Here is a 19,654-nt window from a genome sequence, read left to right on the forward strand (position 1 = left end):
ACAACAAAGAATTACTTAGATAAATGTATGCATCTCTTAACAGACCGAATATTGGAAAACATGTTCAGTAAAAACAAAACAGTTCACCCATAATTATTAAGAGTTCCTGACTGTCCTGGTTCAGCTCAGCAGCTCTGTGTCGTCTGGTGCAGTTCAACACCAGCTCATGTTTATCAGTAGAAAGTTGTGGTCATCGTAAGCCCACCCATGTGCTGTCAGATGTGAATGGTGATTGGACAAACTGAGCTGATATCTGAGTTTGGCTCCCCATTGGACAAAGAATGAGTCCCTCTTTTCATAACTCACCACTTGGCTTGGGCTTCTCACTTCACAGTCAACCAGCTCACTCCACACAAAGGTAAGAGCAGACTGCTTTCAGTGCTACTGAGGAAATGTACTGTCCTGGCACTTGTTTATCATATTCACTCATTTTACTTAAATGTCACTGTGTTTTTGCAGACAGATATATGTTATCTTAATTACATTTTATATTGCGGTAAAAGTTGTAGTTATGTGTTCACTTTGTATCTCCTACTCCACTTGTGAGGAGAGAGGGAGAGGAGGGAGGAGGACTGAGGATATATTTTGTCTGATCTGCCTGTTTTTGTTATTTGTACCATTGTGGTGCTTATCGACTGGGACCTTGAATTTCCCCTTTGGGATTAGTTTCTATCTATCTATCTGTCTATCTATCTATCTGTCTATCTATCTATCTATCTATCTATCACTGATACAGTAAATTACCTGTAGCGCTGACATTATGCTTTACCAGAGTAATTTGTTTGTACATTTTGCACATACAAAATGCCAGAAGTGTTTCTGATTCAACACCATCCTGTGTAGTTGGTTTATTACAAATTGAACATGCTTTGCATTTGACAACATTATATGTGTTGTTCATTTATGTGTACAACATTGGAAAAATGAGACCTAATTTTAGAAAGAAAATGACACCTATGTTTGCCAGAAAGACAGTAGGTACTAACTAATTGTTACTTTTTATTGTTAGATTCCAAAACAAGAATTATGACCACAATGCCATCAGCGTCCGCATCTCATGTTCAAAAACATGAAGAGAAACTTCAGATTGTCCTCCTTGGAACAACAGGCTCTGGCAAAAGTGCAACAGGCAACAACATAATAGGAAAAAGGAAGTTTGAATCTTTTGTCTCTGACCAATCAGTCACTGTAAAATGCCAAACAGAGATGCAGATGATCAGTGGCATCAAGGTAACAATTATAGACACTCCTGGATGTCACTGCACCAGGCTGTCTCATGCAGAGGTCATCTCACAACTAAAGGAGCTGACTGAAACTCTTGAGCGGCCATATGACTTCCTCCTGGTCATACCTGCTGGCTATTTCACACCCCAAGAGAATAAGACTGTGTCTATGCTCCAGGAAGCTCTAGGAGAATCGTATCTCTCTCACACAGTCATCATATTCTCAAAAAGTGATAATCTTGAGCTCAAAAACAAATCTGAACAGGGTTTTATTAATGAAGGAAATAAAGAGCTTCAAGAACTGATTGAAAAATGTAATGGCAGATACCATTTTATCAGCAACAGGTTAAAGAAGGTTAATGATAATAATAATAATAATAAGTTTGATAAGTTAGTCAGTGACTTGAATGAGGTTGCAAAGAAAGATGAAATCCTACCAACCACACCAGCACACCCAGAGAAGAAGAGTAAACCAGAGAATGGAGAGGACTTACAGGGGGAAAGGAAATCTCTCATAACATATTCAGAAGCCTCCGAGACACAGCTATTAGCAAACACGTGTTTATTGGGGCTTGGGATGAAAGGTGTTGGGAAAACAGCCTCCATTAAGAGTATCCTGCCTGCAGCTGAGCTCACAGAACATGAAGGATGCTCCGTATACAGCACTGGTCAGATGAAGATGGTCGAGTGTCCTGGCTTCGATCAGGACCCAGATGAGATCAGGGAGGCCATCCAGAAAGGTCTGCGTGTGTGTGCTCCTGGGCCCCACGTCATCCTGATTGTGATGAAGGTGGACCGCTTCAGTCCTGCAACAAAGAAAACCATGCTGCATGTCCAGACCTTCCTTGGGGAAGCAGCTCGGAAACATGTTATCATTCTCTTCACCAGGAAGGCTGATCTGGAAGATAAAAGTATTGACAAATTCATCCAAGAATGTGAAAATCTTCAACATTTTGTCTGTGTGTTTAGCAGCAGATACTTTGCCTTGGAGAACAGAGATGCTGCAAAACAGAGTCAGGTGAGGGAACTGCTGAGGGAGATGATTATAGAGCTGTTGAAGACCAACAACAAGGCCATCTACACCTTCACGGAAAATGAAAAGCATTCTTCCAGGCCACAGGGAGTGTTGCCAAGGAAACAGCAGTGATGAAGAGGCAGCCCGCTGGGCTACAGGGGAGGGAAGACGACTCAGACCCTACTCAACTCAACTCCTCAGCCGGCCAAGAAACGGGTCAAAATCACTGCTGCTGCTGCAACTGCTTTTCAAGAATGTTTTAAATGATGCCGATTTTTTTTAGAGCCACAGTATTATTGTGCAACATCAAAATAAAACTGAAAATGTATTTGGTAAATTGTAGTTTCCTTTGCTGCTTGTAGGTCACAAACCTCCACAAAAAAATATTTTTTTATCTTTTTACATTTATATTTATTATTAAATGGTATAGTTAATTGTGAGATGTAATTGTCAATTTTCAGGAATCGGGAATCCTTCCATGCAGAGAACAGAGTTGACATACAGTGCCAGTGAGGGACCTGCTGAACATGATTGCAGAGCTGCTAAAGACCAACAACAAGCCCATTTACACCTTCACAGGGAGTGAGAAGCAACCCACCTCTGGCAGCCATTCACATCGATGGCATAACACAATGTGTATATTTTCCTGGTCAAGGTGCCACCCACTAAGGGTTTGTGTGTATGAATAAACATGTGAAACTTTACATTTCTTTGTCCACTCATTGCAACTAGAACTATAAAGGTATAACTATAGGACATGGAACCAATGAACTGGAACAAATAGCTTAATGAAATTAAGGGTTTCTCATGGCTATGTAAGGCTTGAGAGGTGCCAGGTTGAGCCTAACACCTTCTCACATGGTGTAATGTTGAGTGATGGTGATGATCCCTGTGCCTTGCACTTCTGCCTATTACTGTTGTTAAGACACAAGTGGCATCAGTGAAGTTAGTTTGGAGAAGGTAAAGGAAGTAACTAGTCTGTGCACTCTAACTGTAAATAAGTGTAGCCTATTTGTCTTTAGTCCATCTGACATGGAGAATGTTTTTTACGATCTTTTGATTGACTGAAAAACATATGCTTATTTTGGACTTACCTCAAAATATTTCAAATATTTATTTTGTAGAGTTGAAAACATGTTCCCTTCACTGTTGCATGAAGTGCTAATTTGAGAGGGTCAATCACAATGTCCAGAAAGTTGTAATATGCTACCCCCTAGTGGCCACGTGGAGAAGAATGCAGAACAAGAACAAGTCATTTTATTCTATTCTAGGCTAGGCCTATTCTATTCTAAATACTCTCAGTGGCGTTGGGAATATTCTGAAGTTTTAAATTAGCTATAAAAAGTCGTTAACTTTAATGATTTGCATGCCGGATCTGATTCACATTCAGTTTGTTTGCCTTGTATTACCAGAATCACGAAGTAGCCTATGGAATGTCCATTGTAGTAGGCCTAGGCCTACTGTTTATGGCATGTTACTGTGTTCTGTAACTTTTAATCTCACAGAGAATTATCTATAAATAAATAAATATACATTTCTGAATTATCTTCATATCTAAAGCAAATGTTGTCAAATACATGATTAACATTGTAATGCAATTTGACTTTAAATATTTTACTGGTAATTAACTGCAAAATTCCGAGGGACTCTTATCTTCTTATAGTGGTCCCAGACAGAGCACCAGCTTCAGTTTTAAGCACAAACGCCTTGTGTGTCTACGGTCCGATCAGTGGTTGCTGCAGGCCCGGAAGTAGGTCCCGCTCTGTTCCGTTCATGCGTGGTGAAGTGCAGACTCGCAGGCCTTGAGACGTGGCCGCTTCTGGAAAAGCCTCTAGCGAAATCCAGCAAACAGAGTTTCTTGAGTCGTCTGCTGCCGGGGCGCCCAAAACAGAAGTGCGTCTGACGCAGGGAGCTGGATGGCAGGGACAGACCGGAGCCGTCTCCGCAGGAAACTCAGCGGGTAAACAACGCACTTGCGCCTCTTCATTGTTTTCCTTTCTCTCTGCTGAACGTTTAAACATTATATATATGTTCGTGATTTAGCAACCTCATAACACGATTTGAAGTTTTGTTTTAGTCTTGTGCCGGTTAAAGCAGCTGCGTTATAGCCGATATCAAGTCCTCGAAAGCAGACAGCTTACAGTCATCATTATTCCAGAAATGCTGCAGCCTGTGGTTATTCGTATGCGCATCAGTCTGTTTTGATTTTGACATTAAGACACAGAACAGATACAACGTGGCAGCTATCTATCGTCATTGTATCCACTGCAGTTCCTAGTCTGCCCCGGGATATAATTGTTTACACAGTTCGTTGAATATCACTGTTTTGCAACGTGTAGGCTACAACGTTAGAAGGTTCTGTTTGTGACTTTAAAACGTAATTTATTTTAACAGTGTAAAGAAATGCTGCGCACCTAAGTTGCATTGTGTCTACACTTCACCTCGTTAGTAGCCTAGTTTGATGATTTCACCCCTCCTGCACGTCTGCCCATCGCGCTTACAGCGTGTTTGATCAGGTCACGGTGTAAACTTTAAACTTTCATTAAAGTCATACATATCAGACGCCCACGGCCAAGGACCTGATTCAGCATGCTAGCCTATTCCAAAAATGTGTCACTGCCATGGACGGAGGCTCCATTTCACAAACGGTGTTGTTGACTGCAGCCCGAGCCAAGTCGGACATAACCACGTCCGTTTCAGTAACGTACACACCACATCAGCGCCTGGTGTCGTCCGGCGGCCACCGGGTCAGGTTACAGCCAAGCGAGCCGTCCGGCAGAGGCCCTGATGTTGAATCACACAGTTGTGGAGTATGCAGATCCAGAAGCCACACTAGTTGCTGCTACAGGGATTGGCTTCTGTATGGTACTTTGCCTGTCCACATACTGGCAATCTACTCTTCATAATCAAAGGAAAAACCCGCAGCCTGAACTGAGTGTTGCACATGATAATTCGTACGAATTTTTTAGAGTTTGGTAATAATAACCCCACATTGACAGATGTTTTGTAGCGATAGGGCTGCATTTGACAACTACCAAAAGCCTGATGTATTACTTTAAGTCTAAATGCATGGACAAGATTACTCTGTCGTCAATTGTTAAATGTTGATGTTCCAATTAGGATGGCCATTTCCATAACACCAAAAAGGAGGACACTTTGCGGCATTAATGAGGCAAGAATAATTACATAGGACTCTGGTGTACTCCCAACTACAATATAGTTTTGTCCATGATAACGATGGTATCATGATGCAGTGATTCTGAAATACTATGGTCATTGCAAGACTATTTGATCTACGACATATCTTGATGTATATGTAACAGAAAAGGAAAACATATTCCTGGAAAGGCTAAACGTGTTTGTTCAAAGTATGACCAGATGATCCTGCTTTGCAAATGCACAGTGCCACAAAGCATAACATTTTTGGACATAAAATGTGAAAATCTAGCTCACATAAACATAAAACAAACAAATGAATGAATGCAAAAAATACATTTCAGTTCTTAACAAGCATACACAACTTGTTTTATGTAAACAACAAAAGAGAGTGTGAAGAAAGCGCCATGCAACTGGTTAACATCCAACTGCACAAACAACAAGTATTTCTAAAGTGCTTTAGTCTTTAGTTTGGGGACTTGTCTGCAGTGTCTTCGTCTGTGTGTGTGTGCAGCAGTCCACCTGTATTTTTAATTGATGTAAGTTCCTGTCCTCAGTATCCTGTTCTTCAATTTAGCCTCAGCCAACTCCACCTTCACCCTCTGCAGCAGCTCAGGAGACAACACCTCTAGGGTGAGCTCTTCCAGGTTGAAGCGGAGCTTTGCTACGTTATCAAGTGGTTTCAGTTTCTCTCGCGCAGACGTGCACGTACGCATGCATTGAATGAACGCTTAAACCACTACCACTTAATTTTATGTCTATATTTGATGACACCAAAATTAGCATGTATTTCCTCCTGATTGCGAAAACGTATTAGCCTAGAAATCTAGACACACCCTAGCGGCGGCAAATTAATTTGCTCAGCCTGTACGTCTAGTATCAAACCATAGGGATTTCTATTGGCTGACGCCGTGGACCTCATCCAATCACAGCGCTCTATTTTGTTAGAGAGTCTTAAGGCGGGCTTAACAGGATGACGACAGTCCTGCGACGGTGAACAACAAGGAAGGTGGCTATGGCGAACGAAGAGCGGTTGTTTGAATCGGCGTTGGCGTCAACTTTGGAGGAGTTGGACTTGTGCTTGTCTTTGAAAGTTGAGCAACACAATGCACTTAAGTCATTCCTTTCGAAGAAGGATGTATTTGCCGTTTTGCCTACCGGATACGGATATGGTCATAGCGCTGGCCTATTGCATGCCTAGGCAGTTTGAAAGACAATTCTCTGCCCGCCCCTTGGATTAAGCGAGGTGAATGGTTCGATGCCAGACTATACATTTCAATGATATAGGATGGCCCGCCAGGCTAAAAACGTATGTTATCAGTCCGCGGTTCCTTGATAAATTGCGCAGCAAATGATCAGATGACTGACAGAAGCACCAGGCAGAACTTGGCTCCACGGACCAGCAGGCTCCTCATCCATAGTTTGAGAAACGCTGCGTCCCAGCAAAGACTCTAGAGCAGGGCTCTTTAGGCCCAGTGCAACTCCAAAGAGGACGACAAATGAGCGTCCAGTTTGAGGCTGCGCCGGACACCGGGCTGGGTGTTTAAAATCCGGGACGTTTTCCCCACCCTAGGTCCAACGTGCAATGATTTGCACTAGTGTAACGGATGCCAGCTAGCATAGCTGTGCGTGTGGAACATTAGTAAACCTCACTCCCTGACGCCTCAAGAGCAGTACTGGCAGTAAAGCTAGCAGCCCGGCCTTTTAGCTCGACCTCCGATCCCAGGTGCTGCTGTTCGCGGGTTCGAGTCCAGGCATGAACCGTGCAGGTTCAACACAACGCAGGTTACACTAGCCTATGGGGTATGCCATAATTTGTACATGTGAAGGAGGAGCTTCTGCCAGTGCTTCTCTTCTGATGGGCTCCTAGGTGAAATGAGGGCAACATGACCGGCCTGCTATATTGGCGGAAATGACTTGGGTTAGATCATCATCACCTTGGCAGCATATGCGCTGATGGACACGTCTACCAGCATAGCAAAGGAGGTCTCAGTTTAGATCTTAGTAATACTAGGCTACTACCACAGGATGAGAGCATGTCTGTCATGAGTTTTAACTGGGCATCTCTCTCTCTCTCTCTCTCTCTCTCTCTCTCTCTCTCTCTCTCTCTCTCTCTCTCTCTCTCTCTCTCTCTCTCTCTCTCTCTCTCTCTCTCTCTCCTCTTCCTCTCTCTCTCTCTCTCTCTCTTCTCCTCTCTCTCTCTCTCTCTCTCTATATATATTATATATATATATATATATATATATATATATATATATATTATATATATATATATATATATATATATATAATATCTCCTCTCCTCTTATCCTCCTCCTCTCCTCTTCTCCTCTCCTCTCCTCCTCAGTGCACTGCATGTATGTCCAGAGTGCGTTGCGGTCAGCGTTGCGGTCAGTGTTGCGGATGAGCCGGCGGCCCCCCCTGCGTCCGGTGTGTGCTGCTGCCGCCTCGCTGCTCGTGGGCGCCGCCCTGCTGGCCGTGGCCTGCACGGGCTCCTCGGGGGGCCGCCAGATGGCCCAGACGGCGGTTGCCCAGGCGACCGGGGCGGCAGCGGGGCCGGGCCTGGGTGTGCGGAGGAGCTGCTGGGCTTCAGGCCGCTGGCCGAGATGCTGTCCGGGGACGGGGCCGATGTGTGGATCTGCTCGCTGGCCGGAGCCGTCGCCGTCGAGACTCAGCGGCATCTTCCGCTCCTCGTCATCCCCATCGAGGCTGGAGCAGCGCTCAAGACCGAGGGTAGGACAGCTGTGTGTGTGTGTGTGTGTGTGTGTGTGTGTGTGTGTGTGTATATGTATATATATACATGTTTACTTGGCAGAGCTGAGAGACATTGTGAGTGTTATTTCTTAGAGGATTGTGCAATCAGTGTGTTTGTATGTGTGTGTAGGGGGCAGGTGACTGTGTGGAAGGGTGTGTGGAGGGTGGAATCTGTTTGTGTATATCTTAGTAGAGTTGGTTCCTGTTGAGTAGTAATGTGTGTGTTTAATAGACATGTCATTGTAGAAGTAGTAGTGGGTTTGTGAACATGTTGTGTGCTGCTAACTGAGCTAAACCTTCACATGCTGCTGCTATATATGCCTTTTGTTCTATCTCCCGTAAACTAACACAGAAAGGTTTTAACTCACTAAAGCTAACTGTAGACTAACACTGAAAGCTTTAACTCTCTAAAGCTAACCGTAAACTAACACTGAAAGCTTTAACTCCCTAAAGCTACTAAAGCTAACCGAAAACTTCACAAAAAGGGCAACCCTCACTAAAGCTAACCATAAACTAAAGCAGAAAGCACCCCTCAACCTTAAACTAAAGCAGAAAGCATCCCTCACTAAAGCTAACCATAAACTAAAGCAGAAAGCACCCCTCACTAAAGCTAACCATAAACTAAAGCAGAAAGCACCCCTCACTAAAGCTAACCATAAACTAAAGCAGAAAGCACCCCTCACTAAAGCTAACCATAAACTAAAGCAGAAAGCATCCCTCACTAAAGCTAACGGTAAACTGAAGCAGAAAGTATCCCTCACTAAAGTTGCCGGCTTCTCTCAGTCTGCCTCTCTTCCTCAAGGTCCAGATCCAGTCATAGTCATCTGTGCCTATGTCTAGGTTTAGGTGTGTGTGTGTGTGTGTGTGTGTGTGTGTGTATGATTCTAGAAGTTTCTCTCCAGCTGTAGTTTCCCCTCTGGGGTGCCTGACACACCACAGCAGCCAAACTCCAGCAGTGGTGTCCATGGAAACACAACCCCGTCCAAGTAAACGCTGTCACGTTGACGGAAACTCTGAACTCCGATAATGACTGGCTGCCTCACTAAGAAAAGAATGTGGGCAGAATGTGGGATTCCGTGTGTGTGTGTGTGTGTTGTGGGAAGTACCTGGCCTAAAATTAACCCACAGCGCACAGAATGATTTTCCAGTCGGGGAGTTGGCCAGCTTTCAACTGCTACCTAATGTGGAGGTCCACTTCTTTAACTAATGCTAAATGTCATCTAACACACACACATTCTCTCTCTATCTCTCTCTCTCTCTTTCAAGAGTCATCATGGAGATGGTCTAGTTGTATGTGTTGAACATCAATTTGGTCTTTGGTCTCTGCATGGAGAATGACAGGTCTGACTATTAGGAACTGGTGTTATGAACACAACTGAATGAGGAACTCCGTCAACACAGTCAACTTGTGTGTCTGTGTGTGTGTGCACGTGTTTGTGTGGAAATGTTCAGTCACATATTAGTCCTTGTCTGGACAACCAGTAAGCCTCTGTGTGTGTGTGTGTGTGTGTCATATATTACAAAGCTTTCATCATGCCCCATCTATTATCTATAGCTGTACTCTTTAATCTTGAGGTGGTGTGTGTGTGTGGGTGTGTGTGGCTTCTGCTACCCTCCCATCAATCACTGTCTGATGTGGTGGGATCTCTGTGTGCTGTCATAATAACTTGTGTTGGTGATCTGGATTTGGGGAAAACTGCTCGTCATATTAAAGCAGGTGAGATCTGTCTTACGGTTGGGCCACTTCTTTTGATTGGAGCAGGTGTGGCTGACTTACGGTTGGGCCACTTCTTTTGATTGGAGCAGGTGTGGAGATCTGACTTACGGTTGGGCCACTTCTTTTGATTGGAGCAGGTGTGGCTGACTTACGGTTGGGCCACTTCTTTTGATTGGAGCAGGTGTGGAGATCTGACTTACGGTTGGGCCACTTCTTTTGATTGGAGCAGGTGTGGAGATCTGACGTACGGTTGGGCCACTTCTTTTGATTTGTGGAGTGGTCAGCGTCTGGATAAAAACTTTGACATTCTGAAGACTAGTTTTGTGGACTACAGTAGATCATTGGACTAGTTCTTGAGACTAGTTCTGTAGAGTAGTTCTATAGACTACACTAGTTCTGTAGACTAGTTCTGAAAAGTAGTTCTGTGGATTGCAGTAGTTCAGTACACTAGTTCAGTACACTAGTTCAGTACACTAGTTCAGTAGACTAGTTCAGTACACTAGTTTAGAGGACTAGTTCAGTACACTAATTCAGTAGACTAGTTCAGTAGGCTAGTTCTGTTGACTACACTAGTTCAGTACACTAGTTCAGTAGACTAGTTTAGTAGACTAGTTTAGTAGACTAGTTCAGTAGGCTAGTTCTGTTGACTACACTAGTTCAGTACACTAGTTCAGTAGACTAGTTTAGTACACTAGTTCAGTACACTAGTACAGTACACTAACTGGTTCAGTACACTACACTAGTTCAGTAGACTAGTTCAGTAGACTAGTTCTGTTGACTAGTTCTGCAGACTACACTAGTTCAGTAGACTAGTGGTCGAGTAAGAATACTCAACAGAGTTTGTTCAGATTAACCCCTCACCTGCTGAGCAGTCCACATGTACCCAAATTATAATTTCTTCCACTCAATTAGACAAGGCAAACGAGGTGGTGGAATTGCCTCCATTCTCTCAAACAAATATAGTTGCACACGAGTCAACTTTGGCGAATTCGCTTCCTTTGAGTATATTGCCCTCACTCTGAAGGCTGACCCAGCTGTACTTCTATTAACCTTATACCGCCCTCCTAAACTATGGACTGGCTTTCTCGACCAGTTTTCTGAACTTATGTCGCTCATCATCACTAGCTATGATCGGATAATTGTAAATGGCGACTTCAATATTCATGTCAATAAGACAACTGATGCTAAAGCCAGTAAGTTCCTTAATGTGTTGGACAGTTTAGAGCTAAAGCAGCATGTTACAGGACCCACCCACAACCTTGGCAACACCCTCGATCTAGTCATTTCTAGAGGGATAGAAGTCACAGACTTATCAGTAAATGATATAAATATGTCTGATCATCATTGTGTATCTTTTAATATAGTACTACATACTCCAAAAATTCATCCCGAAATTGCAATCAAATCGCGACTCTTGGACATTAGAGCAGAACAGCAGTTCATAGCTCTTATAGACTCCATAAATTTAGATATTTTACATCATCCCATTGATCAAATGGTAGAGGCTCTCAATCGTGAATTAGGCGCTCTGCTTGACAGAGTGGCACCCTTAAAGACTAAAAAAAGGCCCTGTAGCAAACTGACACCTTGGATGAACGAAAATATCCATGATCTAAAAAGATCATGTAGGAAAGCTGAGAGAACATGGAGAAAAACTAAGTTACAGGTTCACCGTGCCATTCTAAAAGAAAAAATAGCAAATTATAATAGAGCTATTCGGAATGAGAGGAGGAACCACTTCTCTAAGGTAATTGCTGAAAACAGTGGAAACTCTAGGGTGTTGTTCTCTACCATTGATAGGCTATTGCATCAAACACCTTTTGGTACACTCAGTCAGGCATCCTCTCTAAGATGCGAAGAATTTGCAGACTTCTTCAAAAACAAAGTCATTTCTATAAGGGAGGCTATTGGTAACACAAGTAATATGTTTGATAGTACACCCAAAAACAGCCCCCCAAAATTAAGGTCCTTTAGCACTATTACTCAATCTGATCTTGGTAAAATTATAACTCAAACCGGCTCCTCAACATGTGTTTTAGATCCAATCCCTACTACATTCCTCAAAAAAGTATATGATAGCTTAGCTCCCTTTTTTCTCAAGGTAATAAATACCTCATTAGAAACAGGTATATTTCATGTACCATTTCAGGTATAAAACATGACTTGCCTTTTGGTGTGGCCCAGGGGAGCTGCCTTGGTCCCCTGCTATTTTCTCTATATATGCTTCCATTGGGAAACGTCATAAGTCAGCATAATGTAAACTTCCACAGCTACGCAGATGATACCCAATTGTATATTTCTGTGGAGCCAACTAACCCAGATGGCCTTTGCTCCCTCACTGCATGCCTAACCTCCATTAATCAGTGGATGAGCAAAAACTTTTTGAAACTAAATGATGACAAAACAGAGTTACTTCTGGTTGGACCAAAACTAAAGCGAGATATTATTCTTAGTAATCTGGGGAACTTGGCACACCAGGTCAAACCAAAAGAAACAAGCCTCGGTGTCATCTTAGATGCAGAGTTAAGTTTTAAGCCCCAATTTAGTAAAGTTACTCAGACAGCCTATTTCCACTTGAGAAACATTGCCAAAGTGCGGCCCTTTTTAACTCAACAAGATGCAGAAAAAACGAATTCACGCCTTTATCACTAGAAGGTTAGACTACTGCAATGCACTTTTCACTGGTCTTCCCAAAAAACATCTAAAGAAATTGGCACTCATACAGAACTCTGCGGCTAGACTTTTAACTAAGACTAAGAAGAGAGAACACATCACCCCTGTGTTGGCTGAACTGCACTGGCTCCCTATTTCCTATAGAATTGATTTTAAGGTTATGTTAATTACTTACAAAGCTCTGAATGGCATAGCACCTTCATATATCTCTGAGCTTTTAATATCTTATCAACCACAAAGGAAACTTAGATCATCCAATTCTAATCTTTTAATCGTACCCAAAGTGCTCCACAAACAAAGTGGAGAAGCTGCATTTATCCATTATGCCCCCAAACTATGGAACACCCTGCCTCTGTACATCAAGCAGGCGAGTTCAGTAAATATTTTTTAAAAAGATCTGAAAACATACCTGTACAGGAAAGCTTTTAGTTAACTCATCTTATCCTGCAGACTACATTTTCAGATTATTCTACATCTGCTGCTATTGGAGGGCGCAGCCAGCCAGAAGCAGATGGGCTCCCCCTATTAAGTCAGGTTCTGCTCAAGGTTTCTTCCTGGAATATGGGAGTTTTTCCTTGCCACAGTTGCCATATGGCGTGCTTGTGGGGGGTAAGAGGGTTAAGGCTGCCAGTCTTATGACATGTCATTTTCTATATTTTTGATATGTTGCTGAGTGGATCATAAACGGCCCCTAGCAATGAAGAAAAGTGATTGATAATGACTGACTGACTATTATTGTGTTACATGCTTCAATGTAAAGCACTTTGAGCTGCATTCTGTGTATGAAAGGTGCTATACAAATAAAGCTTATTATTATTATTATTATTATGTAAAGTTGGGCGCTACGAATGTCTCAAATGCGTCTGTACGTAGCTCATAACGGCTTCGGTGTGTCGTCATCGTCTTGCTGCCCTCCCTCTGTTCTGTGATTGGTTCCTTCGTTGAGGTGAAAACGAAGTCCATAGAATCCAGGCTGCCTAGCAGCGTGAATAAAATTGCGCGCGTAAGGCAGCATGGGAAAACCCAGGCTAGCAGGCAGGTTCCCTGATTCTGCTGGTGTCCTGGGAAGGAGCTTATGGCAGGTCATTCCACCATACATAACTGTGGCATTATGGCAGGTTATCCCACCATACATAACTGTGGCATTATGGCAGGTTATCCCACCATACACAACTGTGGCATTCTGCAGCTGTTGTTGTTTTATTGGATGACATCCACCCTAAAACCACAGCCCTTCTGGATAGATGCTGGGGCAACTGTGCCATTTTTAGCTGCATTACCAAAGGCAACTATTTTGAAAAAAAGGGACTTAAGCCTGCTACCTCACTGTCTGTGTGTGTGTGTGCAGCCACATCCCAGCAGCTTTCTTCCCCATGATGTTTTAAAGTACACACACACACACACACACACATATATATATATATACGTACGTAGGTGTGTGTGTGTGTGTGTGTGTGTGTGTGTGTGTGTGTATGGTCCCTCATGCAGGGGCATATCCTGCGACGTGTTGTCTTTTGGGTAAGGCCCAGGCAGAGTGCTCCAGCTGCCACCAGCAAACGTGCGTGTGTGTGTGTGTGTGTGTGTGCCCCTCACACCTACCTGAGAGCCAGCCAGACAGGCCCCACTCACTTTGTGCAGATAGGCCCAGAAGATGGAACACTTACAGAGGACAAGTATTGTGTGTGTGTGTGTGTGATCTAATTTCAACTAGGGCTCTGATAATTAGACGTTCGGATATACTCCAGTGTGTGTGTGTACTCCAGAGTGTGTGTGTGTTCTCCAGAGTGTGTGTGTGTGTGGATGGCTGTTCCGTGGTTGAAAAGTAGGTCATGCAGTAGGACGCTGGACATTGTGACATTGTATTAATGCACAAGGGTGTGTCTCTCCCTTTCTGACACACACACACACACACACACACACACACTCACACATACATACACACACACACACACCCTTGAGACCTCAAGGGAGATATTCCTTTGTGTGTGTGGTGTCGGGAGGAAATGGCTGGGCAGGGCTCCTGTCTTTCAGATCTGTTTGTGTGTGTGTGTGTGTGCGTGCGCGTGTGCGTGCGTGTGTGTGAGCGCGTGTGTGTGTTTGTGCGTGCGTGCGTGTGTGTGCGTGCGTGCGTGTGTGTGTGTGCGTTTGTGCATGCGTGTGTGTGTGCGTGAGCGTGTGTGCGTGCACTGTGGAGTGAAAGAGACTCTTAGAGAGTCTAAAAGGTTTTTAATTTCATTCACAAAGGCCCTCTCAGTTGGAACATGAGCGTCTGTCTGAATAGGCTTTGCACATGCTGGAAACCTGTGTGCGTGTGCGTGTGCGCACGCATTTCCTATTCCATTTACCAACTCTCTCACTCTCTCTCTTCCTGATGAAGAATATATTAAACAGGTAAAGTGTTGTGAAGAGTTGGCAATGCGCGTAAGTCTGTGTCTTGGGGAATGTTTTGTCAAATCAAAAGGAAAACAGAGACAGAGAGGATGCCCTTCTTCCTTCTGAACTGACCTGGTCTTATACTATGGACCATCCACCGCAACACACCCCACCTTCACCCTGCCTGCACCTATACCACACCTTTACCACACCCACACCCCACCCCACCTACACCACATCACACCCCACCCCACCTTCACCACATCACACCTACACCCCACCTACACCACATCACACCCCACCTGCACCCTGCCTGCACTCCACCCCACCTACACCACATCACACCTGCACCCTGCCTGCACCCCACCACACCTACACCACACCTTCACCACCTACACCCCACCTACACCACACCTACATCCCACCTACACCACATCACACCCCACCTACACCACATCACACCCCACCTTCACCCCACCCACACCCCACCTACACCCCACCTACACCCCACCTACACCCCACCTACACCACACCTACACCCCATCACACCTCACCTACACACCCCACCTACACCACATCACACCCCACCTACACCACATCACACCACATCACACCCCACCTACACCCCACCTTCACCCCACCTACACCACATCACACCTGCACCCTGCCTGCACCCCACCCCACCTTCACCACATCACACCCCACCTACACCACATCACACCCCACCTACACCACACCTACACCACATCACACCCCACCTACACCACATCACACCCCACCTACACCACACCTACACCACACCTTCACCACATCATCATAATAATAATAATAATAATAATAAGCTTTATTTGTATAGCACCTTTCATACACAGAATGCAGCTCAAAGTGCTTTACATTTGAAGCATGTAACACAATAATAGTCAGTCAGTCATTATCAATCACTTTTCTTCATTGCTAGGGGCCGTTTATGATCCACTCAGCAACATATCAAAAATATAGAAAATGACATGTCATAAGACTGGCAGCCTTAACCCTCTTACCCCCCACAAGCACGCCATATGGCAACTGTGGCAAGGAAAAACTCCCATATTCCAGGAAGAAACCTTGAGCAGAACCTGACTTAATAGGGGGAGCCCATCTGCTTCTGGCTGGCTGCGCCCTCCAATGGCAGCAGATGTAGAATAATCTGAAAAAGTAGTCTACAGGATAAGATGAGTTAACTAAAAGCTTTCCTGTACAGGTATGTTTTCAGATCTTTTTAAAAAATATTTACTGAACTCGCCTGCTTGATGTACAGAGGCAGGGTGTTCCATAGTTTGGGGGCATAATGGATAAACGCAGCTTCTCCACTTTGTTTGTGGAGCACTTTGGGTACGATTAAAAGATTAGAATTGGATGATCTAAGTTTCCTTTGTGGTTGATAAGATATTAAAAGCTCAGAGATATATGAAGGTGCTATGCCATTCAGAGCTTTGTAAGTAATTAACATAACCTTAAAATCAATTCTATAGGAAATAGGGAGCCAGTGCAGTTCAGCCAACACAGGGGTGACGTGTTCTCTCTTCTTAGTCTTAGTTAAAAGTCTAGCCGCCAATTTCTTTAGATGATTTTTGGGAAGACCAGTGAAAAGTGCATTGCAGTAGTCTAACCTGCTAGTGATAAAGGCGTGAATTCGTTTTTCTGCATCTTGTTGAGTTAAAAAGGGCCGCACTTTGGCAATGTTTCTCAAGTGGAAATAGGCTGTCTGAGTAACTTTACTAAATTGGGGCTTAAAACTTAACTCTGCATCTAAGATGACACCGAGGCTTGTTACTTTTGGTTTGACCTGGTGCGCCAAGTTCCCCAGATTACTAAGAACAATATCTCACTTTAGTTTTGGTCCAACCAGAAGTAACTCTGTTTTGTCATCATTTAGTTTCAAAAATGTTTTGCTCATCCACTGATTAATGGAGGTTAGGCATGCAGTGAGGGAGCAAAGGCCATCTGGGTTAGTTGGCTCCACAGAAATATACAATTGGGTATCATCTGCGTAGCTGTGGAAGTTTACATTATGCTGACTTATGACGTTTCCCAATGGAAGCATATATAGAGAAAATAGCAGGGGACCAAGGCAGCTCCCCAGGGCCACACCAAAAGGCAAGTCATGTTTTTCAGATACATGATCTCCTAGACTGATATAAAAATCTCTGCCAGTAATGTAGGTTTGAAACCAGTTTAGAACATTATCAGAGAGACCCACCCACTTCGCAAGGCGGTGAATTAGGATGCTATGATCAATGGTGTCAAATGCCGCACTCAAATCCAGAAGAATAAGGGTTGAGACTTTGTTTGAGTCACACCCCACCTACACCACACCTTCATCACATCACACCCCACCTACACCACACCTTCACCACATCACACCCCACCTACACCCCACCTGCACCCCACCTTCATCACACCTTCATCACACCTACGCTGGGGCCTGTGTACCTGGTATGGTCGATACAACGGTCACACTCTGGTCCTCACTGTTCTGTGTGTGTGTGTGTGTGTGTGTGTGTGTGTGTGTGTGTATATATGTCCTGTGTGTAGCTGGCAGTCAGAAGCTGAAGAGACTCTTGAGCTTTGCCATTGGTGGTCTCCTTGGTGATGTGTTCCTGCACCTTCTTCCTGAAGCCTGGGCCCAAACCTGTACTCCAGGTTAGTCTTTCTTTTTTTCTTTCTTTCTTTCTTTCTCTCTTTTTTCTTTCTCTAAGTTTATCGTACACCTCCAGGAGGACTGTCACACCCCTCTTCTCACTCTCTCCCGGTCTCTGCCTGTAGAGGGCGCTCATGAGCAGCACTACCGTAGTCAGGGCCTGTGGGTTCTGCTGGGGCTGCTGTCCTTCCTGCTGCTAGAGAAGATGTTTCCAGATGAGGACACCCCCAACGAAACAGCCACAGTCACGGTAACACAGACACGCACGCACGCACGCACGCACGCACACACACACACACACACACACATGTGAGTGCTGTTTTCTGTAAGCCATACCTGTCAACATTTAGCTTTCCAAAAACGGGAGATTTTTTTTTTTTTTTTGGGGGGGTCAGTGTTTAGTGTTTATGCCGGATCTGTGTTTGCATATTTAATACGTTTCATACACGTGTTTCAACACTGCATTTCGGTCGTTGCTTTTACCTTACCATCACCTTACGCATGCCAGTTATGTATCCACCAGCTGCCTGCCTGCAGCCTACTTCCAAAACTCCAAAAGCTGCTTGCTGTCAGATTTGGTTCCGAGGGCACAAGTTCAGTGTATCAACAACACTCAATAACAGTTTACAGGGCTCTCAAGTTTTGACGTTTGCAAGGAGTGAGACTTTGTTTCTCAGGGGGGAGGGGGCGTGGCATTGGCACAGTGCCACGCCCCCCCCCCCCCCCCCCCGATCGAAGTACATGAAAGTCCTACGTCTGCTTGAACTACTTGTGGCGCCACGCCCCCTCCCCCGATCAACAGACCGACCCTCCCCATGTCCCATCGACCCAGCTTCATGAGAGCACAAATTCCATTATTTCAAACACACTGTTTTATTTATTCTAGAACCCTATAGTAAATAATAATAAATAATAATAACATAAATTCTAATAATAATTTCACCCAAATGGGGCCCTTTGAACAGCAGTGGCTCATTCTGCTCTCAACAAACAGAAAACAACCAAATGAGAAAAAGCACATTTAGCCCCAAAATGGTCTCTTGAACAGTGGTGGTTCTGTCCGTGTGTGTGTGTTTATGAGTGATGTTGTGTGTTGTAAGTGTGATACTGGGGGCTCCCATTTAAAGCACTGTGGTTCAATGTCATCAATTTTCAGTCATGAGGCCATCCTTAAAAATATTCTTGTTTGCAGTAACAGCCAAAAAAAAAAATGGGTCGGTAGGTAGGTCAATATTTTTTTTTCCCAAGATTCAAAGTAAAAAAAAAGTACAATTTTGGTCTTTTGGTCATGGTGATTACGTAGGTATGAATTTAAACAAATGTGCATATTGTGACGTAACTGACTGGGTCCTCAACCCGTGCCTTCAGGCGCATCACTGCAAACCTCAATCTGATGCAGGTTATGTAGACCAGCCTTTCTCAAACGTCTTTGACCTGAGGCCCAGTCATGGCAGACTTTGGGGTCATAGGGCTCATCTATACGTACCCAACCCCACTCCCTCCAAATCAAATTGTCATTATCATTATCACAGTCATTATTATGCCTATATTGTTATACATGTACTTTCACTTAAATGTTTTGTGACATGCACATCAGAGGACTGCTTTACTAATGTAAGATATAATTAGTTTCATTGCTTTTGCATGGTTGCATGATGCTTGCATAAGAAAATAAATACTTCTCAAAACGGCAACAATTATATGGGTGCTATTGTTTTGGGATGTTTCCCTCATGCAAGCATCATACATTGGTAGGAAATAGAGAAAAAAAAAACATGTTTTTTAATGAAGTTTAATTTGAATGCCTGAATGTAAGGATTCAGGAAACACAATACCAGCTTTTTTGGCGAGCAGATAGGCGTAAATCACTGATCTGTTGATCTTTAACAGATAGAAAGAAGGCTACAATAGCTTTTGGCCATGTTATATTCAAATTTGACTATACAATACTCAGTGCTATACAGTGTATTATACAGTCTCTGCTCTGTTTCTATGGAAGTTCCAAAAATCAACGTTGTTTTAAGTGTTGTTAAACAATTAAATAGCATTCAACAGGTTGAAGC

At 43.9% G+C, this 19,654-nt stretch overlaps 2 protein-coding genes across 2 annotated transcripts in view; both read left to right on the forward strand.

The window, feature by feature from the left end:
- The first annotated feature begins 340 nt into the window (after positions 1–340).
- Positions 341–2,925, forward strand: LOC121694212 (GTPase IMAP family member 8). The gene is made up of 3 exons (XM_042074217.1): positions 341–358; positions 1,010–2,241; positions 2,700–2,925. The coding sequence occupies exons 2-3, from the start codon at positions 1,027–1,029 to the stop codon at positions 2,733–2,735; spliced, it is 1,251 nt and encodes a 416-aa protein (XP_041930151.1). The 5' UTR covers positions 341–358; positions 1,010–1,026; the 3' UTR covers positions 2,736–2,925.
- Positions 2,926–3,944: 1,019 nt separating this feature from the next.
- slc39a13 (solute carrier family 39 member 13) overlaps positions 3,945–19,654 on the forward strand; it is a 23,553-nt gene continuing 7,843 nt past the window's right edge. Inside the window, 5 exon segments of the mRNA XM_042074220.1 lie at positions 3,945–4,198; positions 7,742–7,951; positions 7,954–8,127; positions 17,486–17,593; positions 17,717–17,846. Of these exon segments, the coding sequence (XP_041930154.1) occupies positions 7,750–7,951; positions 7,954–8,127; positions 17,486–17,593; positions 17,717–17,846 (614 nt within the window). The 5' untranslated portion in view covers positions 3,945–4,198; positions 7,742–7,749.

This window comes from Alosa sapidissima, chromosome 20 (assembly GCF_018492685.1).
Source record: "Alosa sapidissima isolate fAloSap1 chromosome 20, fAloSap1.pri, whole genome shotgun sequence".
In the NCBI taxonomy this organism is placed as follows: domain Eukaryota; kingdom Metazoa; phylum Chordata; class Actinopteri; order Clupeiformes; family Clupeidae; genus Alosa; species Alosa sapidissima.